Here is a 24,282-nt window from a genome sequence, read left to right on the forward strand (position 1 = left end):
GTTATTTTATCTGAGACTGCAGAAGATCTCGAGAAGTTGCTGAATGGTATGGATGAAGTCTTAGGTAAGGAGTACAAGATGAAAATAAATAAGTCCAAAACAAAAGTAATGGAGTGCAGTCGAACGAAGGCAGGTGATGTAGGAAATATTAGATTAGGAAACGAAGTCTTAAAGGAAGTAGATGAATATTGTTACTTGGGTAGTAAAATAACCAACGATGGCAGAAGTAAGGAGGACATAAAATGCAGACTAGCACAAGCAAGGAAGAGCTTTCTTAAGAAAAGAAATTTGCTCACTTCAAACATTGATATCGGAATTAGAAAGATGTTTTTGAAGACTTTTGTGTGGAGCGTGGCATTGTATGGAAGTGAAACATGGACGATAACTAGCTCAGAAAGAAAGAGAATAGAAGCTTTTGAAATGTGGTGTTATAGAAGAATGCTGAAGGTGAGATGGATAGATCGAATCACGAATGAAGAGATACTGAATCGAATTGGTGAGAGGAGAGCGATTTGGCTAAATTTGACGAGAAGAAGAGATAGAATGATAGGACACATCTTAAGACACCCAGGACTTGTTCGGTTGGTTTTTGAAGGAAGTGTAGGTGGCAAGAACGGTAGGGGTAGACCAAGGTATGAATATGACAAACAAATTAGAGCAGATGTAGGATGCAATAGTTACGTAGAAATGAAAAGGTTAGCACAGGATAGGGTGGCATGGAGAGCTGCATCAAACCAGTCTATGGACTGATGACTCAAACAACAACAACAACATGATAAAAGATAATTTATGCTATTTGCTTTACGTCGCACCAACCCAGACAGGTCTTATGGCGGCTATGGGATTGGAAAGGCCTAGGAATGGGAAGGAAGCGGCCGTGGCCTTAATTAAGGTGCCTGGTGTGAAAATGGGAAACCACGGAAAACCATCTTCAGGGCTACCGACAGTGGGATTCAAACCCACTATCTCCTGATTACTGGATACCGGCCGCACTTAAGTTACTGCAGCTATCGAGCTCGGTAAAAAAAAGCTTTCTATTTGGTTTACGTCGCACCGACACAGATAGGTCTTATGGCAACGATAGGACAGGAAAGGCCTAGGAATGGGAAGGAAGTGGCCGTGGCCTTAAGTAAGGTACAGCCCCAGCATTTGCCTGGTGTGAAAATGGGAAACCACAGAAAACCATCTTCAGGGCTGCCGACAGTGGGGTTCGAACCCACTATTAGGTTTGGGCAGACTGGAACATTTAGTTGTTCCGCAACATTAGGAGCTTGAGGCGGAGTGTTTCGGTACAGAGTGCCGGGACATGGGACTGTAACTGCGTCGTAGAGAGAACTTCGAGAGGCAACATGACATGCTCCGCGTCAGCTGGAATGTGCCTGTACCGAACGTGCTGTGTCAAGGCCACACTAGATAGATTAGTTGGCCTTGGCTGTGTCTGACTGTCGATACCGGCTGTAGGCCGCCCTGTGCTGGAGTGTAAACATTTTTTCATCCAGTTATATCTTTAATTCCAAAGCGATGACCTATATTTTTCTTGGTCTTAAAAGTTTCCTTAAAGTCCAAATTAATTTTTAACATCAATCCCCGAGAAAGTGTTGAGGGAAATTTTCAAGATATTAAAGAAAGTAAATGGAAGTTGAGAGGGAAGGAATTCGAAGTGCAAAGAGCATAACCCCACGAAAGTAATTAAACCGTACGAAAGACGGTAAACTTTGCATAATGTCACATCGGAGTTCTGTTCGGGACTTTTTTTACTAGAAGAAAACCGGACAGAGTGAAATGCAATTTATGTTCTATTTTGTCTGCAAAGGGACCTTCAACCGGCACAATGACAAGACATTTCAAACTTAAACATCCCACAGTTTTTATTTTCGTGTTCCGCTTCTATATTGTGTACGTGAATAGAGCACTGACGAATGTTTCTTCAACTGTGCGAGTATACTTTTAATTGGTGAAAATAACATTGTGACATTTGTAAACACCTGTGCTGCCAGTGTAATCGTGACAGGTGTATTTAAAAATGAATGAAAATATTCTTATCCTAAAAAGAAAATTTAGACATGATTTTTTGGGTGAGTATTTCATTCAGAGTTCCGACAGCTTTCTCACGTGCCGTGAAGTTTTATCCTGGCCCTAATTACTCACAATACAGGCCAATACATTCAACTGGTGAAAATATTCCTAAATTAGTTACTTTTAAACACCTGCACTGCCATTGTAACCATGTTTTGTGTATTTCATACTGACCGGAAAAATCTTAACCTAAAAGCAGCCTTTAAACGTGATTATTGGGCGCGAATTTCAGTGTTCAGACTGTTCGTTTACTTTCCGTGCAGCTTTATGCTGGACATGGCCATAACTACACACAGGCGCATACCACACAGCACGTTCCGCACAGGCACATTCCTGCTGGCGCAGACCATGTAATGTTGCCACTCGATGTTCTCTCTACACTGCGCAGTTACAGTCCCGCGTCCCATGCGCCCACAGCACAGTTCAGCTAGCAGGCGAAGGGCATAGTGGCGCTTATGACGGGACAGCGAGTCAGTGTCTCCGTCTCACTTGAGAATGTTTCGGAACAATTGACACTCGGTGTTCTGGAACAGCGGAACATAACTGTGCACCAGCACAGTGTGCAGAAACAGGGACATAGTGCCCAACCCTACCCACTATCTCCCGGATGTGAGCTCACAGCTGCGCGCTCCTAACCGCACAGCCAACTCGCCTGGTAAAAGCTAATTTAATGAGTAAGTGTTGTCTCAGAGTAAGTGTTGTCTCAGATGTTATGTGAATAGAGCGAAGAGGGGGGAATTTTTAAAGTGTGTACGATCATTTAGGTTGGTTACATTAGCTTTTTTTTTTTTTTTTCCTATGTAAATTTCTATTGTTTCCTTTACATTCAAAAATTTACTTTTATTTTCGATGTGTAAAATGTTTAGATCTGTCTCGATGTCTGTGAAATGGTGTAAACATTCATATATGTGCTCCCGAAGGCTGAATGCCGATTATATCTGATCGCATTTGTGTGTTCTTTGTATCTTGTGTGGAAATTATGTTTCGTTTGTCCTATATATGTGGCATTGCAGTTAGGTTCTTGGCACTTGAGTTCATATACTCCTGACTTTGAGAAAGTGTCTTTTTTGTTTAGGATGCACTTGCTGACATGTCTCTGTAGTGTGTTGTTAGTTCTAAAGGCTACTTTTAAACCTTGTTTCTTGAAAATATTAGCTACTTTGTATGTGTTCTTGTTAATGTAGTTGAGAACCACGCATTTTTCTTTGTAGTGTGTGGTGGTTTCCCAGTGACTTTTCTTTTCTTTTTTCTCTTCTTCTTCTTCTTCTTCTTCTTCTTGCATTCCGGCCTTCTAAGGACCACTTTACAATTTCAATTCTTCCTCCTTACTTGTTCTTTCCTTTTCTTCCATTATTCTTTCATTGTTTCACTGTGCTGCTTTTTCCTGTCTTCAGTCCACTTTGTGCCTGTTTTCTTTTCCTTCTTCCCTCCCTTGGAATCCTTCCATTTGAAAGACTTTCTTCCTAAAAATCTTTCTTTCTAATAATTCTTCTTCTCGTATGTTGTTCCTTTCCAGGTCTTTCTTGACTTCTTGAATCCAGGTGGTGGTTGATTTCTTTTACGAAAGGTACCTGAAGATTCGTTTAGTTAGTCTGTTGTCATCCATTCTATAAATGTGTCCAAGAAATAGCAATCTCCTTTTTCTTATTGTTTCTGATATGTTTTCTATGTTCTGGTAAATTTCATTGTTACTTCTTAATTTCCAAAACTCTGCAATTCTTAGAGGACCTAATATTTTCCTTATAATTCTTCTTTCTAATATTTCTAATGTATCAAGCTTGTAGTTCAGTGCTAGACATTCGCTGGCATACAGGCATTCTGGTTTCACTACTGTGTTGTAGTGCTTTATTTTAAGTTCTGTTGATAAGTACTTTTTGTTTTAAGTATTCACAGTTATACTGTAAGCTCTTTTCATCTTTTGTATCCTCTCCTCCATAGCAGATTTTTCTAAACCATTTTCTTGAATTGTCTCACCCAAATATTTGAAATTCTTTACCTTTTCTATTTGACCAATATCCGTTACTAAAAACTTCGGGTGATTTTTATATTCGTCGAAAATTTTGTTTTCTCGGCAGAGATTCTCAAGCCTGTCATATTGGCTGTCTTTTCAAGGAGACTGACTTGCATTGCTGCATCTGTAAGGCTTTCTGAAAGTATGGCAAAGTCATCTGCAAATGCTAGGCAATTTATTGCAACACCTTTGTTCTTTTTCTCCAGCATGAGTGGCAATATTTTGGATTCTTTCAGTTTTTCATTCCAAATTCTTATAGTTTTTTCCATGACACAATTGAAAAGCAGTGGAGATAAACCATCGCCCTACCTGACACCTGTATTTATTTTGAAAGGGTGAGATATTTCACCCATAAATTTTACTTTTGAGATAGTGTCTGTAAGGGTTTCACGAATTAGGTTTGCCAATTTAGTTTTAACTCCAAATTCACGGATTACTTTATCTAGGGTTTCCCTATCAACAAAGTCAAAAGCTTTTTTAAAGTCAATAAATGTTACAACTATGTCATTGGAGTTTATTAATCTGTGTCGAATTATAGATTTCAGGTTGAAAATCTGTTCGGAGCAAGATCTTCTCTCTCTAAATCCACCTTGATATTCACCCAATTGACTGTCCAGTGTTGAATTTACTCTGTTTAGTAGTATTGTTGAGAATATCTTGTAAGCAACTGGAAAGAGAGATATACCTCTGTAGTTGTTGACATCTTGCTTGTTACCCTTCTTGTGTAATGGGTGTATTAGAGCCACTTTCCAATCCTCTGGGATCTCTTCAAAGATTATTTGTAGATCTTCTATAATGTTTGGTTCACACCATTTTAAAAATTCAGCTGTTATGGAGTCTTCCCCACTAGCTTTGTTATTTTAAAGATTTTTTTAATGCTCCCTTAATTTCTTCCGCTGATGGTGGTGATTCAGCTTCTAGATTTTCGTGAGTTTCTGAAAATTTTGATTTATGATTTGGCTCAGGGCAGTTCAGCAGGTGTTCGAAATGTTTTGCCACAATCTCACAATTCTCGGCATTGTTAAGGCCAATTTTACCATTTGCATCTCTGAAGCAAATACTCGGGGATTGATAACCTTTCAGGTTATTCTTAAAGGTCTGATAGAAATTTCGGGAGTTATTACTTACAAAATTATTCTCTATTTCTATTACGTGTGATTTTTCAAATTATCTTTTAACCAGCCTTATTCTTGTTGTTTCTTTTCTTTGTAGTTTAAATAGCTCATAGTGTTCATTCTTTCCAGAATGTTTCCATTTTTCCACTTTTTCGTTCTTTTGATTAGTGCTTCCTCACATACATTATTCCACCATACAAACTTTTTAGTTTTAACTGATCCAAATACTTTCTTTGCTGCACTATTAGTCTGTTTAGATAATTCTGGTCATTTGCCATGCTGAGTTATTTTAATTTCTTCCTGAAAGTTTTCTATAGTTGCTTGTGTAATGTTGAGCCTATTTATGTTGTATTTCATTAATTTTCTCGGCCTTCTATGACTCCTGCGAGGTAGAAGCTTTAGCTTAATTTTGGAGAGGTAGTGATCGGAGTCAAACTCCCCACTTCTTATTACTTTAACATTCATAATTTCCTTAATACTTTTTTGAGAAATAGCTACATGGTTCAATTGAAACTCACCTAACATCGGGTTTGGGGACACGCATGTTTTAGCCTTTCTTGGAAGTTTCCTAAAGAAGGTCGATATTAACCCGTTAAGTGGGGAGGTCATAAAAGAGGAATTCCTGCATAGTGGGGAATCATTTTCAGTAAATTTTTTCTTTAGAAAAGAAATAGTTTTTGCCAACCTACACCCGCTTAAATATTATGTTAAAATTAGCATAAAATTATACGTTGCGGTGTAAATTCTGTTATTATTTACAATTAAAACGATTTTTCAATTCATCCAGTGTCAGTGCAAGAATTGCTTATGTGCCATTTCATATTTACTCCGATTCGGAGTATTATTTGTGTTGCTTATATTAATTCAAAGTTGAAATGCGTAACGCACAAATAAAAAAGTATCATATACTCCAAATAATACAGACACATTCACTCAAATATCACATTTTCCTGAAATAAAATAGAAAAATTTACTCACCACGTAGGCCTATAACTTGCCATTGAAGAGGGCAGCGAGTAATCCATGAGTTCATTCATCACAATTTTGTCACCACATTACACAAAATTACACTACACTGTTCAACACTATTTACACTAATTATTTACACACAATAGCTATAACAAATGACTGGAGAAAAAATTGAAAAGAACTATTTCAGGATGGTCACTGATAGTTGCCGGTACGCAGAATGTACAGCGGTCACCGAGTGTAGACTACGATCTTCTCAGATTCCCCGAGTATGGAACCTGAGACTCGCTGGCATATTTTCAATGCTCATACTTCAACTGTAAGGTATAGCCTGAAGCAAGGAGAGGGGCACAAAGCGACATTGCATACTACACAACAATACTGAGTGTCCCGCCGCTGGCCTTTCGCCACGCAAACAACGCATCTCTTATTTGCGTGCAGTCTTGATTTCGAGGCTGGATTGAAATCTGGAAAATACCTTCCCGAGAATCGAGTTGACAAGTCAACGGGTGCGGGTCTCACTGATCGAATTGGCAAGGCTGCGTTAGGGGTAGCGTTCGCATAATTCTGAAATAGTTTCTGCACAATTTGAATACGAAACTCCAGCTGAGTGAATTTACCGCCGTGTTTCTTGTATATCACAAAAGCATTGAACACTGTTAAGGTGTCTAAAAATCTTGTGGTAATATTTCTTCATTCTTTTTCTCGCCATACTGTATGGCACGATACATTGGTCCGATAAGTCCACCCCTCCCATTGAGTCATTGTACTCAACACATACGACCGGCTTCTCTTTGGTTTCTCCTTTCTTGTTTACAACAGTGCGCATTTCCGCGTCATGAATACTACTCAGCATGCAGAAGTCTTTCCACTTCAAGGCCATGAGTTTGTTTTTATAGGCAAAAGCCACCTCCCCTTTTTTCAGCTTTTTCCCCATGACGTCCTTTGGAAGATTTTTTCTGTTAGATTTTACAGTGCCGACAGCATCTGTCTGAAACTCATTGAGCTGATCGAAGAGTTCCGGGCTACTGTAATAACTGTCTAGAGCTATGAGATATCCCTTATTTAGAAGAGGTTCGGCTAGAGCAAACACTACTTTCGAGGGCTTGGTATACTGAGAAATATTTACCCCACAAACCTCATTTACTAGCACAGTTTCCTTGCCTGTGTACCACAGGATATTCCACACATATCCTGTTTTAGCCTCACATAATTTAAAAGATTCCATCCCGAAACGAGCTTTCTTCTTCGGAATGTACATTTTCCACCCCAAGCGACCTTTCCAAAGGAGTAAACTTTCGTCAATTGATAGACGATCATCTGGTAAATAGGACATTTTAAATTTTGATACAAGAATGTCTAGAACTGGCTTCACTTTGTAGAGTTTTGGGGATACTTGCTGATCGTAAGCCTCATTATCTGAGAAATGTAAAAATTTCAGTAGAAGGAAAAAACGTTTCTCGGACATGGTCTCGTAAAACACGGGCGTAGCAAACAATCTATTACGTGAAAAATAATGAGACAACTTCGGCTTTTGAATTATACCCTGAAGAAGAAAGATCCCAAATAAAAGTTTTATTTCTTCCTTGTTAGTAGGAACCCAATCCCTCTCCCTGCTTCTCCTTTTCATTTTAGCTGTTCCTATACTAGCTTGTATTGACTGCTGAGCGTACAGATTAGTTTGCTCTGCAATAAGTTCGCACAGTTCATCGTCAATGAAATGCTCAAATATTTCGTCCGGATCTTTTTTATTTAAAAGTTCGCCCTGAATTCCACTTTGGTATGTAGCTGGAAATCGGGCTCTCCTACATCCCCTTACATCCCAGTCATTAGGCGGAGTAGGAGGCAAATCACTCTCACTTTCTGACTCGCTACTCTCATCGGAGCTCGAACTCGACACCTGTCCACGGCATCTAGACAACAGGCCTACTCCGACGGAAGCACTCGTGCTTGGAGCATCTAATAGCGGGATAGTTTCACCATTACTATCTAAACTAGAATCACTGCAACTATCTTCCTCACTGAGCTCGAGAATATCCCGTATATCATCACTCGGAAGATCTACAATTCTTTTGGACATGTTGACTACAAATAGGAAACGCTACATGTAGAATTAAAACAATAAATCACAAGATAAATTTATATATCAACAAAACAACTTATGAGAGCTGAAAACATTCACACCGGGACACGAAATACTACGCTCGTCGCGGCACACTGACTGAGCTTCTCGCCAAGCGCCACATAGGTTGTTCTTGCGCTACGCAGCTATGTAGCAGATAATAAGGGGATTCCTAGACGAGAACTGCTTAGATACACGAAGGTGAAAAAAATTCTGTCAGATGGCAGCACCTCTCTGAACATACAGAGAAAGTTTCAAACCTACCGCTTGTTTCGTAACGGAGATAAAAAATAAAAACTTTCCGCGCTTCACATGACGCGCGCCCACCATCGGGCTCGCTCCAGCCGCGTCACCTGAAGCGAGCCCCACTCTACGGGTTAATTTTATATTTGTTTATTTAAATAGTTTATCTACTGTTCCTGGAGGATGGTTGTTTTCTTTCGCAATTTGTTTAACGATTTGTATCTCTTCATTGAAATCTGTTGTACTCACTGGTGTGGAAATAGCTCTCTGTACCATTGTATTCTGTCCTGCTATTTTGTGTGTGTATGGGTGGTTTGACTTGTTTTCAATAATGTGCGACGTCTGAGTGGGCTTTCTGTATACTTTGTAAGATAGGTTGTCATTACTCCTGTTGATTGTGATGTCTAGTTTATTTTCTTGTTAGTTTCTGTTTGAAAATGGTAATTTTTGTTTTTTTTGTTCCCAGTTTTTACACAAAGGAAAATATCCAACTTGATAGATTTTGGTGAGTTTTTGTACATTTTTGTACTATATGAAGTTTGTTATGTTTTGTTTTTTAGCTCTCGTTTTCTTGTTGATATTCAGGAATGTCAATGAATGCTGTGTTTCATGCAGTTATTACATACACACATTGTAATGTGAGGTGATGATCTTGACCACATCCTGAGATATATTGCTAGGTGAACATGTGTTCCATGTGATATTACATCACTGTTTTGTTTCTGGCTAACACAGTCTGAGATTGCTTGCCTTCCCGAGTGTTCTAGTGTGTATTGTGATGTGAGTTTCTGAGTTACTGTGTGGAATCAAAACTGCTATAATAATGCCTCGCAGATGTGTTAATAACCCAACAATTTTTGTTACATACTGTATGTGGAGATGCAATTTTTTGACAAAGGAAGTGAACATTGTCAGAAGCAGTGAAACAAGCTTATTTCCTGCATTTTGGGTGCCATGTTGGGGACTAATCAAAAGCATGGGCTCCTCATGTTTGTTGTGCGACATGTTCATCAACTCTAGATGCATGGATGAAAGGGAAAAAGTTTCCATGCATTTTGCAGTGCTGGCCATCTGGCACGAACCTACAAACCACGCAACAAATTGCTACTTCTGCTTGGCGCCTCCGATAAGTAATTGATTTAACAAGGAAAAGATGAGCATTATACAGTATCCTAACACTGTGTGATGCGACCAGTGCCTCATGGAGTGGGTCTTCCAGTTCCAGATCCTCAAGTAGCCACAACAATACACTTTTCTAGTGACAATGAAGATAAAGACCAGTCAGATACATGCCATCCTTCCACATCTAACGATCCCACCTTTACACAACATCATCTAGTGAAATGCAAAACATCACACAAAGTAAAATCAATGATCTTGTTAGAGACTTGGACCTTTCAGAACATAAAGTCGAACTATTAGCTTCTCGCTTAATGGAGTGGAATCTTCTGGAAGATAAAGCTCAAGTATATAGGCTACTTTTTGACAATGCCAAAAGCCACTCAAAAGGTTTTTCAACACAACAAATGAAATGAAATACTGAAATGACAAACAGGACGATTGGAGACTTTTCATAGATGGTTCGAAAACTACTTTGAAAGCCGTGCTATTACATAATAGCAACGTGCTTCCTTCCATCCCAGTAGCATATGCAGCCCTAGTAAAGGAACATTACATCATGATGAGAGGTATTTTAAACAGCATTGATTATGATAAGCATCAATAACTCATATGTGCTGATTTAAAAGCCATCGGTATGCCTTTGCAGCCACTGGACGTATGTATTAACAAATTATCTAAAGACCATTTTATGTCAATTTTATGAGTGGATGATGAGCAGCTATCTGCAATTGATGCCCACTGGAAATATTAAGTGTCCTTCCTTGGTCTTGTTATGCTCGTGGGTAATGAAGAGTAGGGGACCTTATACCACCTGAACTAGCCTCCAAGAGCTTCAAAAGGACTGTGATTTTGAATGCACTACATGGATCCAAATATGAAGCACCATGGCAGAGAAAAGAAGAATCTGATACTGGTATGACCAGTGGTGAGGATGGAGCATCTGATACTAAAACCAGCGATAGCAACACAGGAGATCTGGAGTAAACTGTTCATTGTCCAGTCCGTATTTCATGATAATGCAATTTTTTTTTCCAAGTGAAATATTTTAACTCTAATGCTCAAATCAATGGCAACTATTAATTTTTATTTTCAGATCGGAGAAACATACACCGAACTCTTGCGTATAAATTATGAATTTTGATTTGGACTATTTTCATTATTTTGATGTACTGTAAAAGTCCGTTATAGCGAGAATTCACAACGGCGAAAAATTTACTCGCTATAGCGGATTATCGTTATATCAGATCTTTGTATAAGAGTCGGAAAACCCCCCCATGCACATAAAAATCGGTATGAAACTGCAATCAGTTTGTTCAAAACTTGCATTTCCGCAGATTATATCCCACTACGGCTTACTTGTTTGTTATTTTTCGAAATCCGATACTACGTGAAAGTGTATCTTTAATTTCATTCCGAAAAAAATATAGTGCCGTATTTCTCCTAATCCAAGATGAACCCCACTTTTTCCTTCAAAAAATTTAAATCGGGCTCAAAAAGTACTTTGTAAATTCATATGAATGCCTTGTTGTACAGTAGGCCTACGCATTTTTAGACGCCGAACATTGACTTTCGTCACGGCGGTTTTTTTTTTTTTTTTTTTTTTTTTTTTTTTTTTTTTTTTTTTTTTTTTGCGGCTGCACGATTATTTATTTCCGCGGGTTTAAACACCATTAACTTAAAATTGGCATCATAATATCGAAGAGAACGCGTTGAAAATTTGCCGGCAATACCTATTCCATGCGTCTCTACAATGCGACGATCCATCGGGAAATTATTCTTGCTGTCTATAAAACTGTTACTTTCACTCAGCGTCAGATATAACCGGCTACCGCTACACGCACGTCTCGCTTGCCAGGTTCGGCCAAATTCAGCGGCTAGCGATGTATAGGCCTAATCGCGGACGTTGAAAGTCAACGAACGAGTTTATTGCGCCACGGTATGCCCATTGCGCCCTTGAGTTTTTCGTGCACATACCTCACAATTTCATCTTTGACTTCTTTAAAGCGTTCTTGTTGCGGACCGCTGAAAGCATTTTTTGTGCAGTACGCACTTTTAGCTCTTTGTCTTCACTCTAATGCCAAATATTGGCTTTAGTTAGGTCTATGCCATATTTTCTTGCGGCTGCACAATTATTCTACATTTCCGAGTGTTTAATAACCATTAACTTAAAATTAGCATCATAATATCGACTAGAAGCCGTTGAAAATTTGCCGGCAATACCTTTTCCACGTATCTGTACAATACGACTATCCATCAAGAAAATATTTCTGTTGTCTCTAAAACTTAATTTTACTAAGCGTCATGTATAATAGACGCGTTATAACTCCGCCACTGAGTAGCCATGGCTTTTCTAAGAAGTCGAGCGGTCTCATGTTTTGATGCCATTCTGCAGATTTGAGATACGTTTTTGTAGAGGCTAATAGAACGCCATTCTCTCTTCACTATTTCCTGAGATGCAGAGACGTTACACACAGGCACTGTACAATCGGTTGTCGTGGCTAGGGATGTACAGTACAGTAAAGAGGCGGTAGTTTATTGTCAAGAAGCAGCGTGGTTACCGCGGTAGTTGCCAGTGGTATCCATTAAGTTACTGTTAGGCCGCGAATGCATCAACCCTTGAGTTTTCGAATGAGATTCTGAGAAATATGAAGTCTTGGATTCGGAGAAATACGGTATCACTCCAGAGGTTTTTGTGGCAAACACCTCCGTTTTCTTCTTCAAACAGCGTCACCTAACCTAACCGTATATGTATCATGAAAATGATAACCTCGCTAAAAATTTACATGTAAATACGTTCCGAAATTTAACTAGACGCGAGAAGATATGAAATATCTTCTGAAATCAGTGATGTATTCTGCCGTATCTTGAGGTGTATCACATTCTTACTTAATTTCCGTATATAACATTAAAATTAAGATATCGTTTACTTCAGTCTTTATTTTTAACGAGTAAACAACTGCTATCGGCCACGTTATTTACGCATTTATTACGAAAACGTGTTATCCTCTTTCATTTTGAATTTTCTTTAGAGAACAGCAGTCGACGGGTAGTATTAATCAACTCCAACATCGCCTCTGAATGTCGACGAGAGAGCTCGCAAATGCACAAAGTGAGAAAACTATACCGTACCGAAGATGATCGATCGCATTTTGTCGCAAACTTTCAGTTTTCTTATTCAAACAGCGTCATCTATCCTAACTTAAGCGTACTATACGTGTGATGAAAACATACTTCAAGCGCCAGTAGAGAAATGATAACCTTCTCGCTATAAATTTTCATAACAGTCTTTCCGTAATTTAACCAGACGCGACAAAATTTAAACTACCGGTAACCTCTGAAATCAATTAAGCACTCTGCCATATCTCGAGGTGTATCCCATTCTTACTTAATTGCAGTATTTAGCCTCAAAATTAAGCGGTCGATTAATCAGCCTTCAGTTTTAACGAGTTAACAACCGTTATCGCACACGTTATTTACGCATTTATTACGAAAATATGTTCTCTTTCATTTCGAATTTTCTTTAGGGAACAGCTGTCGACGGGTATTACTAATTGACTCCGACATCACCTTCGAATGTCGACGAGAGAACTCACTAGTGCACATAGCGAGGAAAAGATTCCGAAGGTAATCGATCGCATGCAATATCACCACTGGGGTGCATAAATATCGGTAACGGAAAAAAATCGCGCGCGCTTAATCGCTCGTAATAACGGATGCTTCAGTGATAGGGTTCTCGCTGTAACCGAAGGACGATACACAGTTTAATATAGGAATTTTGAAGGGACAGAAAAAGTCGTCGCTATAACGGAGTTCTCGTTCTATGCCGTACTCGCTGTATCGGACTTCTACTGTATATACAAGAGTATCACATGCACCTTAACTTGTATCGAATACAATTTAGTTAAAAATTAATTTTTTTAGTAATAAAAATACTAAAAAACTAACCACATGGTACTACAGCCCTGAAGGGCCTTGGCCTACCAAGCGACCGCTGCTCAGCCCGAAGGCCAGCAGATTGAGGTGTCGTGTGGTCAGCACAACGAATCCTCTTGGGCGTTATTCTTGGCTTTCTAGACCGGGGCCACTGTACCACCGTCAGATAGCGCGTCAATTCTAATCACGTAGGGTGAGTGGACCTCAAACCAGCCCTCAAATCCAGGTAAAAATCCCCGACTTGGCCAGGAATTGAACCCGGGGCCTCCGGGTAAAAGGCAGGCATGCTACCCCTACACCACGGGGCCGGCAATACAAATACTGGTATTTAGAATTCTTCGCATAATGGGTGCACTGTACTAACTGTTTGAAAATTTTGGTATAAAAAGAGCACCGATTATGCTGTGAAGCACAGCAACCACTTCGCTCAAATCCCACATTGCACTTTTAAGGCTAACAGCAGCACTATCAGGTCAGTACAGCAAATGTGTTTTATATAGGATAATTAATTTAAACAGAAGGTTTATGACACTGTTGATGAACAATTTAACAATACACTCACGGCACTGAATTATGTTTGATTTCCTCATATTATCATATTTTCTTGCATAATTAATATACATTTCAGACAAAAATGTTCGGGTGCATAAATTCAGATAAACAAAAAAATCATTTTCATTTAAGACACATCAAATTTAATATACACAAAACTGGTTCAACTCATTTGCAGTTATCATCATTTGGTGTAAAATTACAGCATAGTTTTCTCCTGAAAATGCAAATAGAGTACATCAGGCAAGTTGGACTCGTGCGTTTGAAGTGCGGACACTGGAAAATATTCTTCTCATTATGAGATAATATGACCTGAAGTGAAAAAAATATGAATTAACTAAAGTGTCGCCGGTGGTGAGAAATCAATAACGTGGATGGAAATTGAAGAACTCAAACATTTTTGAAGAATTCAATAAATATTTGTTGTTTTTTGTTGCTGTAAATTTATGTAAATTTTAATGTTTTATTTGTTGTGAAATTTTTTGGTTTTAAAGAATTTTCAGGACTCACTTAAAAGAAAAAGACACATTGATTTTGATATTGGAGATCTCCAATAGTGTATATGTTGTAACCTATTTTTTGTATCACCCTGTAGTTGCCACGTGGAGGCTTCGATCACGAAATTGCTGAGTTTCGCAATCGAAACCTCTAGAATATGTTTCCCACATTACCATATATGGTGCTGTAATGCTATTGGCGAAAATAACATTAATTTGTATTGGTGAAAACTTCGGGTCGAATCATAGGTAGCTTCCCTGATTGGCTGTTTGAGTGTTTCTCAATTTCCGGCCTTTGGCTACTCGGTAGTAGCGGGGCTCTGTTCCGCATCTTTGGTTTTCGTACGTCTCAACGATCGGACGCACCTTGTAAGGTGGTCCGCTCAGCGGCTCCAGTCATCCCGGGGTAAGCATGTTTTCTTTTCTCAAATGTTAAATTAATATGTAAATTCATTTGTACGGAGTTTACCTTGGACCCTGGTTTTCACCGTTTTGGTTTTGTAATGCCTTAGTTCGTCAGCTAGGCATATCCTTTGTTTTGGAGGCAATTCCCTTTATTAACCTTTTGTGTAAATGTAAATTTTAATTTTTCCATTCGGGTTGCCTCCAGTAATGCCGCGTCAATTTAGTGTACACCTGTTAAGCTATGCGTCCCTCGCTGATGTGTATTAGGAGAGGACTGCACCTCTAAAGGCCTCTGCGCTAAATTTAAATTTCCGTTGTTACGTTCCTTGTAAACTCTTTTCCATTTGCCTTGTAAGATGGTTGTAATTATGTCATATTCCCTGTTAAATTTTCCTTGTAAATTTCATTATCGAAGTTATGCTCACCTTCTTAAATGTAATTGTAATTTTGTGTTGCCATTTGGTTTTCTGAAGAACCACTGATAGGAACCTCGTGGTTAGATTTAACCTTGTTCTTAATTGATGTTATCTTTTTAATTGGTGTTTTAATACCTTGTTAAAATTCTTTATTGTGAGTACACAAGACTAAAGGGTTAATGCTCTCACATTTCTTTCCCTACAACGTCACGTAAGATCTCATCCTCTGTAGGGTTTCCCGTTCTGCTTCCCATACATCCTTTCTCTAGTTGTCATGTTGGTAACGCTGCGTAGCCATGTGTATGTTGTTGAAATTTAAAATGTTTTTCCTGGTGTATCATCGCCTGACGTTGTTCCTTCAGGTTTGTTATTTTTTGATTATTACATCATTACTTGTTTTATATGTACCTTATATTACGTGCAATCTTTTCTGCAAAGCGGGGGGGGGGGGGGTTATATCTGAAGAATCTAATCTGACTTAGCTTTAGATTAAGTATGGCTGAAGATGCTTACAAAGCCTAAGCAAAACATGTCCCATTTTAACATATATGTAATATTTGTATCTTAAACTTAAAGATTGTAAAGTATTGGAATGGTGTTTTTTTTAAATAAATGTGTTTAAAACTTTTACATGGACTGGATGTCGATGGTCATTCCCCTGCTTTGTCCTCTCAGCGTCTGCAGCAGTGGCCCTCCGGATGTTGGGTGGGGCTGTTCCAACAATCGGGGAGTTTCTGCACTGGCAACGTTGGTTTTAGGCATCGCAAGGTTATCCTTGTAGTATCGTTAACTGCGGTATCAACCAGCTTAGCATGTGTTGAGGTGTACCATACAGGAGCGGCATATTCAGCGGCTGACACACACAGTGCAAGTGCAGAAGTCCTCAGGATGTACGGGCTGGCTCCCCAGGTGCTGCTGATCAGCATCTTTAGTAAGCCCATTTCGAGCACTGACTTTCTGTTTCGTGTTCAGACATTGCTGGCTGTACGTTAGAGCACGGTCTAGTGTGGCACCTAGATAAACTGGTGATGGACAATGTTTCAGTTGTTCCCCTCGCCATGTGATGTTCAGCTGTCGCTGCGCTTCCTTGTTTCGTAGATGAAACACACGCACTTGTGTTTCACTGGAGTTTGGCTGCAGATGGTTGGCATCATAGTACTTGGAGAGTTCATCCATTGCTGAAGTCTGCTTTCCTTCTACTTAAAAGGACGATCCCTGAGCAGCTACCGCTGTGTCGCTGGTATAGATGAAGAGCTTGGTGCTTGCTGGAATTGGCTGATCATCTGTGTAGATGTACAGCGATGGAGCCAGCACACTGCCTTGGGGGGTGACACTTCTTCTGGGTTCGCCATCTACTCCTCTTACCCTGTAGCAAGACTTTGAATCTTCTGTTCTGAAGGAAGGTGCTGATAAGGGATGTTAGTTGGTGGTCTTTGGTAAGATCATACACTTTCTTCAACAGCTTCCTTTGATTCACAGTATCATATGCAGCTGTTAAGTCAACAAAGGTAACTCCAGTTATCTCACCACGCTCAAAACCATCCTCAATGTGTTGGATGAGATTTCAAGATTTGCCAGCACGAAAGCCTGCTTGTTGTGGGATGAACTTCTCTTCGAAGATGATACTGATTATGTTAAGTACCAGACATTCCAGCATCTTAAAGGTATGGCACAGCAGGGAAACAGGCAACAAACAAAAATTGGGGCTGTCTGGCTCTTTCCCAGGCTTGAGTAATGCGATGACTCGCAGTTTCCGCCATGTTTTAGGGATGTATGACTTGGCGACACACGTGTTCATTAGGCTTAGTAACCACTCCAATGTTCTAGGCCAAAGTTCTTTATCCGTTCTACTCGTAGGTCAATGAAATCAGGAGACTTTCAAAGTTGGAGATGGCGGCTTCAAGTTTAACCTCCGTAGTGTAACGGTTAGTGTTATTAGCTGCTGTCGTTGAGGTTCCGGGTTCGATTCCCGGTACTGCCAGAAATTTAAGATTGGCAGGAGGGCTGGTATGTGGTTGAAATGGTACATGTAGCTCACCTCCATTGGAGGTGTGCCTGGAAACAGCTGCACCACCTCGGAATGAGGACATGAGTTTATGCTGTGAACTAAAAAAATTTGAGTGCTGAAATTATGGAAGGACGTTAACTATCGTAAGTTATAAATTTCATGATGATCCGCATTGAGAAGGAAACACAATGACCAAATTAAGGAAAGATCAGCCTATTGTGTATTGAATAGGTGGATTTTTCCTTAATTTGATAATTGGGACATTAATTATGCAAGAAAATACAGTATAATGGTATTATGATTCCTTGTTACCCAGGTTCCTCTCTTAGGACTGGAATAGGTGATTATTCAGATGTGTCTTGAGGTAGGATGCACAGTTTTGCAAGGGATGACTTAAACTAATGTTACTGTTATGAACGATCTATATTCTAAGCGTGTATTCATGCAGTTCAGAGTGTTTGAGGTCTAGGGTGTCCCTTGTAAGTGAAACTGAATCAAGACGCAGCAAAGCTAATGCAGTGGGCTCGCAGTTGCGATCAACAGTCAATGGTATCTGTTGTGTGTCCTTTGAGCTCCTAGCTCTTCGCCAGCCAGCACCGCGCATGCCGCAGCTTGGATTATTTGAGACTCTACGAGACGACTCCAGTGCGCTTGCTTGTGACGTCAGTCTGCACTATAAAAGGAGCACCTTACAGCCACTTAGTAGGACTCCCCAGTGTCCAGCACCAGATTACACTGAACGTCGAACACGGAGGTTATCCCTCTTAAACATGTGTCTCGGCCAGGTGGACTGAATTCTGGTTGTATGAGGTCTCACCTCAGGTCACTGCCTCAGTTCCCGTTCCTGCAGCCACATCGAGCCCCGATGCCTGTATTCTATACATCCTCAGTCCTCACTCAGGCTCCGACACCTACATTAGATTCTCTAATTGTGAATATTCATGTCATTTCATGACATGCCAATAGAAATAACTGCATTATGTTAGTAGGAACTTTCATGGCAAGTTACACTTATAAAACCGATAGTTTTTGACTATCATGAACTTTACCCTTTTATAGACTATCTCATCAAGATAGCTTCGAGTGTACATACAGTTAATGTGTATAAAGTGTACATTTCTACAGACTCTCAGTCTACTACCAAGATTAGTTACTTGTGAATTTACTCAGCTTCAAGAAAAGTTTACGTTAAATTCATGTATATATTGTATAAAGTCATATTGAAGCAATAAATATATGTTGTGTTCCAGTATACCTGATCTTGTATACAACAGTATTCTGTAAAAATGAAGCAAGTTCTCAGATAGAACCATCCTTACATCGGTCTGTAAAGAGCTTAAAAGTATTTGTGGGAAGGAACCATGCACAAAGTCCCCAAACAACTGTTAAGAATGGCTGCAATATCTAACAGGTACCTTTGGTACAACCTCAGCTTCACTACCACATGAAAGTTGCTTGAACTTATTACGATAACAAATGATTTATACAAGACATCACACTTACTGAACAAATGATTCATTATAACACTACCCAAAAGCACACAAAAGAAAGAAAGAAACCAATATTTCTTTTCAAAACTTACTTTCATATTCACCTTTCCCACAGTCTCCTTCACAAGTGAAAAATGTCTGATGATCTTGTGCTGAGAGGTTCATATCGTAATAAGTAAGTGGCTCCTTACTTGTGGCCCAGTAAAACCTCTGATACTCAGCACCACGGAATAAGTTCAGAGGATTCCTCCACACTTTACATTCTACAAACAACAAAACACCAGCATTAATACAACACAACTATGCCAAATATATGTATTTTAGGAAAAGGGTGATTTTGGCAAATTTATCCTTATTTCTGGATCAAAATATGATCTGCACCAGTGTTTCTCAAAGGTTATTCTACAAAACCATACATTTGTATAAATGTGCTCAAGCAATTATTCTTATACAGTTCATGGTATCTTAACTTTTCCATTTATTTATATGAAGAAAATTTAGTACTTAGCAAGAACTCATTGTAGCCTTCGTGGCTCAAGTGGCAGCGCGCCGGCATCTCACCCCTGGTTTCTGTGGTTCAAATCCCTGTCATTCCATGTGAGATTTGTGTTGGACAAAGCAGAGGTGGGACAGGTTATTCTCCGGGTACTCCAGTTTTCCCTGTCATCTTTCATTCCAGCAACACTCTCCATTAACATTTCATCTATAAGGCATTAATCAATGGCCCAGAAGAGTGTGACAGGCTTTGGCAGCCGACACAATTCTTCTCCTCGCCGCTAGATGGGAGCTTCATTCATTCCATTTCTGACCCAGTCGAATGACTGGAAACATTTCTTAGGAATGAATGAAAGGAATGAAAGGAATGAATGAATTTATATTGTAATTGCAGTGTGTTTGACAGACTGGAAAGTTTTTGTTACATTTGACTGGAAACAGGCTGTGGATTTTCATTTTCATTTTATGAAGAACAATCAACAGAATCTGATCAGAATTACATTTCTAACAATTTGTACAATTTATACACTTCTCCCGTATACTCCCACTGTAAATACAGTCAAACCTCAATACCTCGAACCTTCATTCCTTGAATTTTCAGTACCTCGAAGTAACTTAAATTTTCCAGCCGTTTGTCCTATTCTTCACGTGTATTTATTTCTCTATTACTCGAAATTCAGTTACACAAATTTCTCAATTTCTCGAAGCAAACATTTCCTCCCTTAACATGATACATACTCTGTAACTCGAATTTTGTACAACATTAACTGTGCAATATGGCATTTGGGGTTTGTGAGGAACAATTAACAAGTAAAGAAAGGGTTACAGTAATGCTGGGAACTAATACAACGGGATGGAACCAAAAAACTAAAATTTCTAGAGATTAGAAAATCGGCGAAACCTCGCTGTTTATCTTATGTGAATTAATTACCGGTCATATATGAAAGCAACCCCCGAAGTTGCTGATGACAAGCTCCATTTACAAATCTCGGCTGTGTAGTATTGACAAGAAGTTTCATCGTGAAGGGAGGAAAATCCTCCTTTTCGTACACAACTGCCCTGCTCATCCCAAGGTGCACATTCAGGAGTTAAAGGCAGTGCATGTGGTCTTCTTGCCACCAAAATTAACATCCAAACTACAGCCCATGGACCAAGGTGTGATTAAAAACTTGAATCATTTCAATAGAAAGAGGGCTGTTCAGAAAATTCTGAGAGGAATTGAATCTGAGGAATCATTAATGGACATTAATCTAACTAAAGTCGATAACAATGCTGAGTGAATCGTGGGCTGATGTGAATCAGGAAACAATTGCAAACTGCTTCCGCAAAGTAGCATTTTTGAAAGGTGTCTCAGGAGCTTCCGAACAAAAAGAGGAAGAAGTCCCTCCTATTCCTGAAGAATGGATGGTGTATCAGCAGCATGTTAACTACAAAGCTGATTTTGAGGCTTACATAAATGTGGACTCTGACGTTATAGAGGCCGAGCCTCCTATAGATACCGTCAATGCTGCTGCTGAGCAAGAAGGATAAGAAGATGATTCCCAACAAGAAGAGCTGTACAGTCAGCAGACCAGGCGTTAAGTGCAGTGGCTATTCTTCGATCCTACATACAGAGTCAGTTGAATGTAAATGACACTGTTTTCACAGCAATAAATAATACTGAAAAGTATGTGGAAGAAAAGAAGGTTGACAGTAAAAAAACAAAACAAAAAAACACAGAAGAGACTAACATATTTTTTCCAAAGGTGTTAATGGAGGTATGTTTCTTGTTTTACTACTGTATGTACTGTATACTGTCTTCTAAAAAGTTACTATAACAAGGGTTATAATTAAAGTGATGCCATAAATCGAGTTTGTTTGTATATCTTTAAAGAAGCATATTGCCACAGTCTATGAAATGACTACTAAGACTGCAGTTGCAATAGCTACCAAACATGAAGTCGTTCAGGTATCTCATACGGCCAGCAAGCATTCTGCTCCTTCGAACCGCCAGGTCAGCTCACTCACTTTGAAGCGTTCCAAACAGGTTCATTCTCGCTCTTCTACGAAGACACGCATTCATAAGAAAGCTCCACAGTTCCTGCCTTCCTGCAGAGGATGTTTTAAGCATCACAAACGCCGTGATTGCCGCTTCTTCAAGTCCACTTGTGATCGCTGTCATAAAATAGGGCATATCAAGACCGTCTCTCACAGTACGTCCCGCCCTGCCCGTACTCCTCCTGCGAAGAAAACTACTCAGAAGACATGGCACAACATGGAAGTTGATCAAATCAACCTCATTCTTCCTACAAGAAATTCTAGTAAGATCATAATTCCGATCGCTTTCCCAGATCATTCAACTGACTTTCAATTAGATACTGGATTGCCTATCTCCATCATCAATCTTTCTACATATCACAGCTTAGAACCGCTGTCTTTCTCTCCTGCTGATGTCCAGCTTGTTACTTTTAACAAGAAGAAAATTGATATTAAAGGCAAAATCACTGTTCCAGCAAGTTATAAAGATATTAATAAAGTAGTTAGTTACCTTACTGGTTCCAACATTCTAGGCATGGATCTCTCCAATTTATTCGGATTTCAAGTACATGACGTCAATGTCGTCTCCGCCTTGCAACCTACCTCTGATGTCACTAATCTACTAGAGCAATTTCCAGAAGTTTTCGACTCCACCCTAGGCACAGCCAATGACTACACAGCTCATATTCAGCTTAAATCAGGAGCCAAGCCTCGCTCTTTCAAAGCACGTCTAGTCCTACCTGCACTTCAGGATCAAGTTACGCAAGAACTACAGAGATGGCTAGCAGCTGGTATCGTAGCTCCAGTCAATTCCAGTAAATGGGCTACTCCGCTCGTCGTAGTTAAAAAAAGCAAATGGCAATATCCGCATTTGTGGTGATTTTCGCTCTACAATCAACTCTCAGATTGAAACAGACATTTTTCTGATTCCCCGTCCTGAAGACTTATTTTGCCTTTTAGCCGGTGGACAGTTCTTCTCTAAAGTGGATCTCAAAGAAGCTTATCTACAGCTATTAGATGAAGAATCTAAGCAGTACCTCACACTGAATACCCCTCTTGGACTTCCACAGCTCCAGCGCGTACGTTTCGGTGTATCTTCCTCCGCTGCGATTTTCCAGCGATATTTAGAACAACTTACCGCCTCCATTCCCGGTTGTGCTAATTACCTTGATGACATTATTGTGACCAGAAAAGATCATCAAGATTACCTGAATAATCTGCGCCTACTCCTCACCAAATTGAAAGAAACTGGCCTACGTGCTAATCTTGCTAAGTGCACCTTCTTTCAACCTCAATACCTAGATCATATCACTGATAAGCATGGCATTCGGCCCAGCAAACAGAACGTTTCTACCATTACCAACATGCCCGCACCGCAGAACATCAAACAACTACAATCCTTCATCGGAAAAGCTAACTATTACAACAAGTTCATTCCACGCTTCACTTCAGTAGCAGCTCCTCTGAATGCCTTACGCAAGAAAGGTGCTAAATTTCATTGGTCTCAGCAATGTCAGCATGCCTGGCAGACCATCAACAAGGCCCTTGTCCACGCTGTCAAGCTTACTCGTTTTCAGCCCGGTAAGCTACTCACTCTCACCATGGACGCATCTGATTATGGACTCGGCGCCGTTCTCTCCCAGAAGTATTGCCACGGACAAGAACATCCTATAGCCTTCGCTTCCAAGAAACTCAACGAACACCAACGTCACTACTCTCAGATAGAGAAAGAAGCCTTAGCTATTATCTTTGGCATTCGCCGCTTCATTGAGTATCTATTTGGTAACCATTTCCTCATAATCACTGATCAGAAGCCTCTTGTTCACTTATTCCATCCTGGTAATAAGATCCCTGAACATTCTCTACGGAAAATTCAGAGATGGTCAATATTTCTCTCCGAGTACTCCTATCAGATTGCCTATCGTAGCACATCCCAGTATTGTAATACTGATGCTCTCTCTCTCGCCTACATGCAGGTCCTGATACTACTTTCGATTCTCAAGAATCTGAATGTCTTCAGTAAGACATTGAACTTGAAGATACAGTCTACAGTTTTCCCATTGACGCTACTTGCATCGCCAAAGAGACTGATAAGGATAGTACACTAACTACAGTTCGTACGTATATCCGCAGTGGGTGGCCTCTTCAACACAAGCTTCCTACCAGCCTTGCACCTTATCATTTTCAGCATCGTCTCACAGTTCGTGCCAGAGTAATCCTATTAGAAACAGGCACCCTATTCCGAGTGGTTATCCCAGTTAGTCTGCGCAAGCAAGTTCTCAACTTGTTACATGAAGGTCATTGGGAATATCGCGCACCAAGCAACTCGCCCGTGTAACATGCTCCCGAAATATGTTTTCTTACCTTGTGCATATTCATCGCTTCCGGGTAGTGACATTGGACTGCTGCGTTTCCCATCCGTCTGTTGTCTTCGCTGTCTCACGACTGTATGTGTGCTTGCCTTCCTCTCCTCGCCCCCCCCCCCCCCCCCCTGACGTCATCATTGTTCCCGTATGTTCCACGGCTGGCTCACCGGCCTATATAAACTTGCCGTTTCGCCTCAATCTTTGATCAGGTGTGTGTATTGCGCTAATGTGAGCAGTGGGCGGCTGGTCCGTGCTGACTTATTCAACCTGTGGAAACTGTCTACGTCTCGCTGGGTGAGCAGACTCATGTTTTATTTTACTTGTTCATGTTGATATTCTTGTAACTCCACCAGACTTTGTTACGTATATTGAGCTTCTAATAATTTCGGCCCCTTTTGGACACTACCTACATTATGGAGCTCATCTTTCATTTCTGTGAACATTAA

The 24,282-nt window shown here is 40.0% G+C and overlaps 1 protein-coding gene across 6 annotated transcripts in view; it reads right to left on the reverse strand.

Annotated features, from left to right (window-relative positions):
- The window catches only part of LOC136862726 (protein ST7 homolog), a 374,644-nt gene that overhangs the window by 250,800 nt on the left and 99,562 nt on the right, over window positions 1–24,282 (reverse strand). For all 6 annotated transcript variants that reach the window (XM_067138951.2, XM_067138952.2, XM_067138950.2 and 3 more), the window contains one exon: window positions 19,052–19,222. In XM_067138951.2, the coding sequence (XP_066995052.1) occupies window positions 19,052–19,222 (171 nt within the window). The remainder of the gene's footprint in view (window positions 1–19,051; window positions 19,223–24,282) is intronic.

Source organism: Anabrus simplex, chromosome 2 (genome assembly GCF_040414725.1).
Source record: "Anabrus simplex isolate iqAnaSimp1 chromosome 2, ASM4041472v1, whole genome shotgun sequence".
Lineage (NCBI taxonomy): Eukaryota > Metazoa > Arthropoda > Insecta > Orthoptera > Tettigoniidae > Anabrus > Anabrus simplex.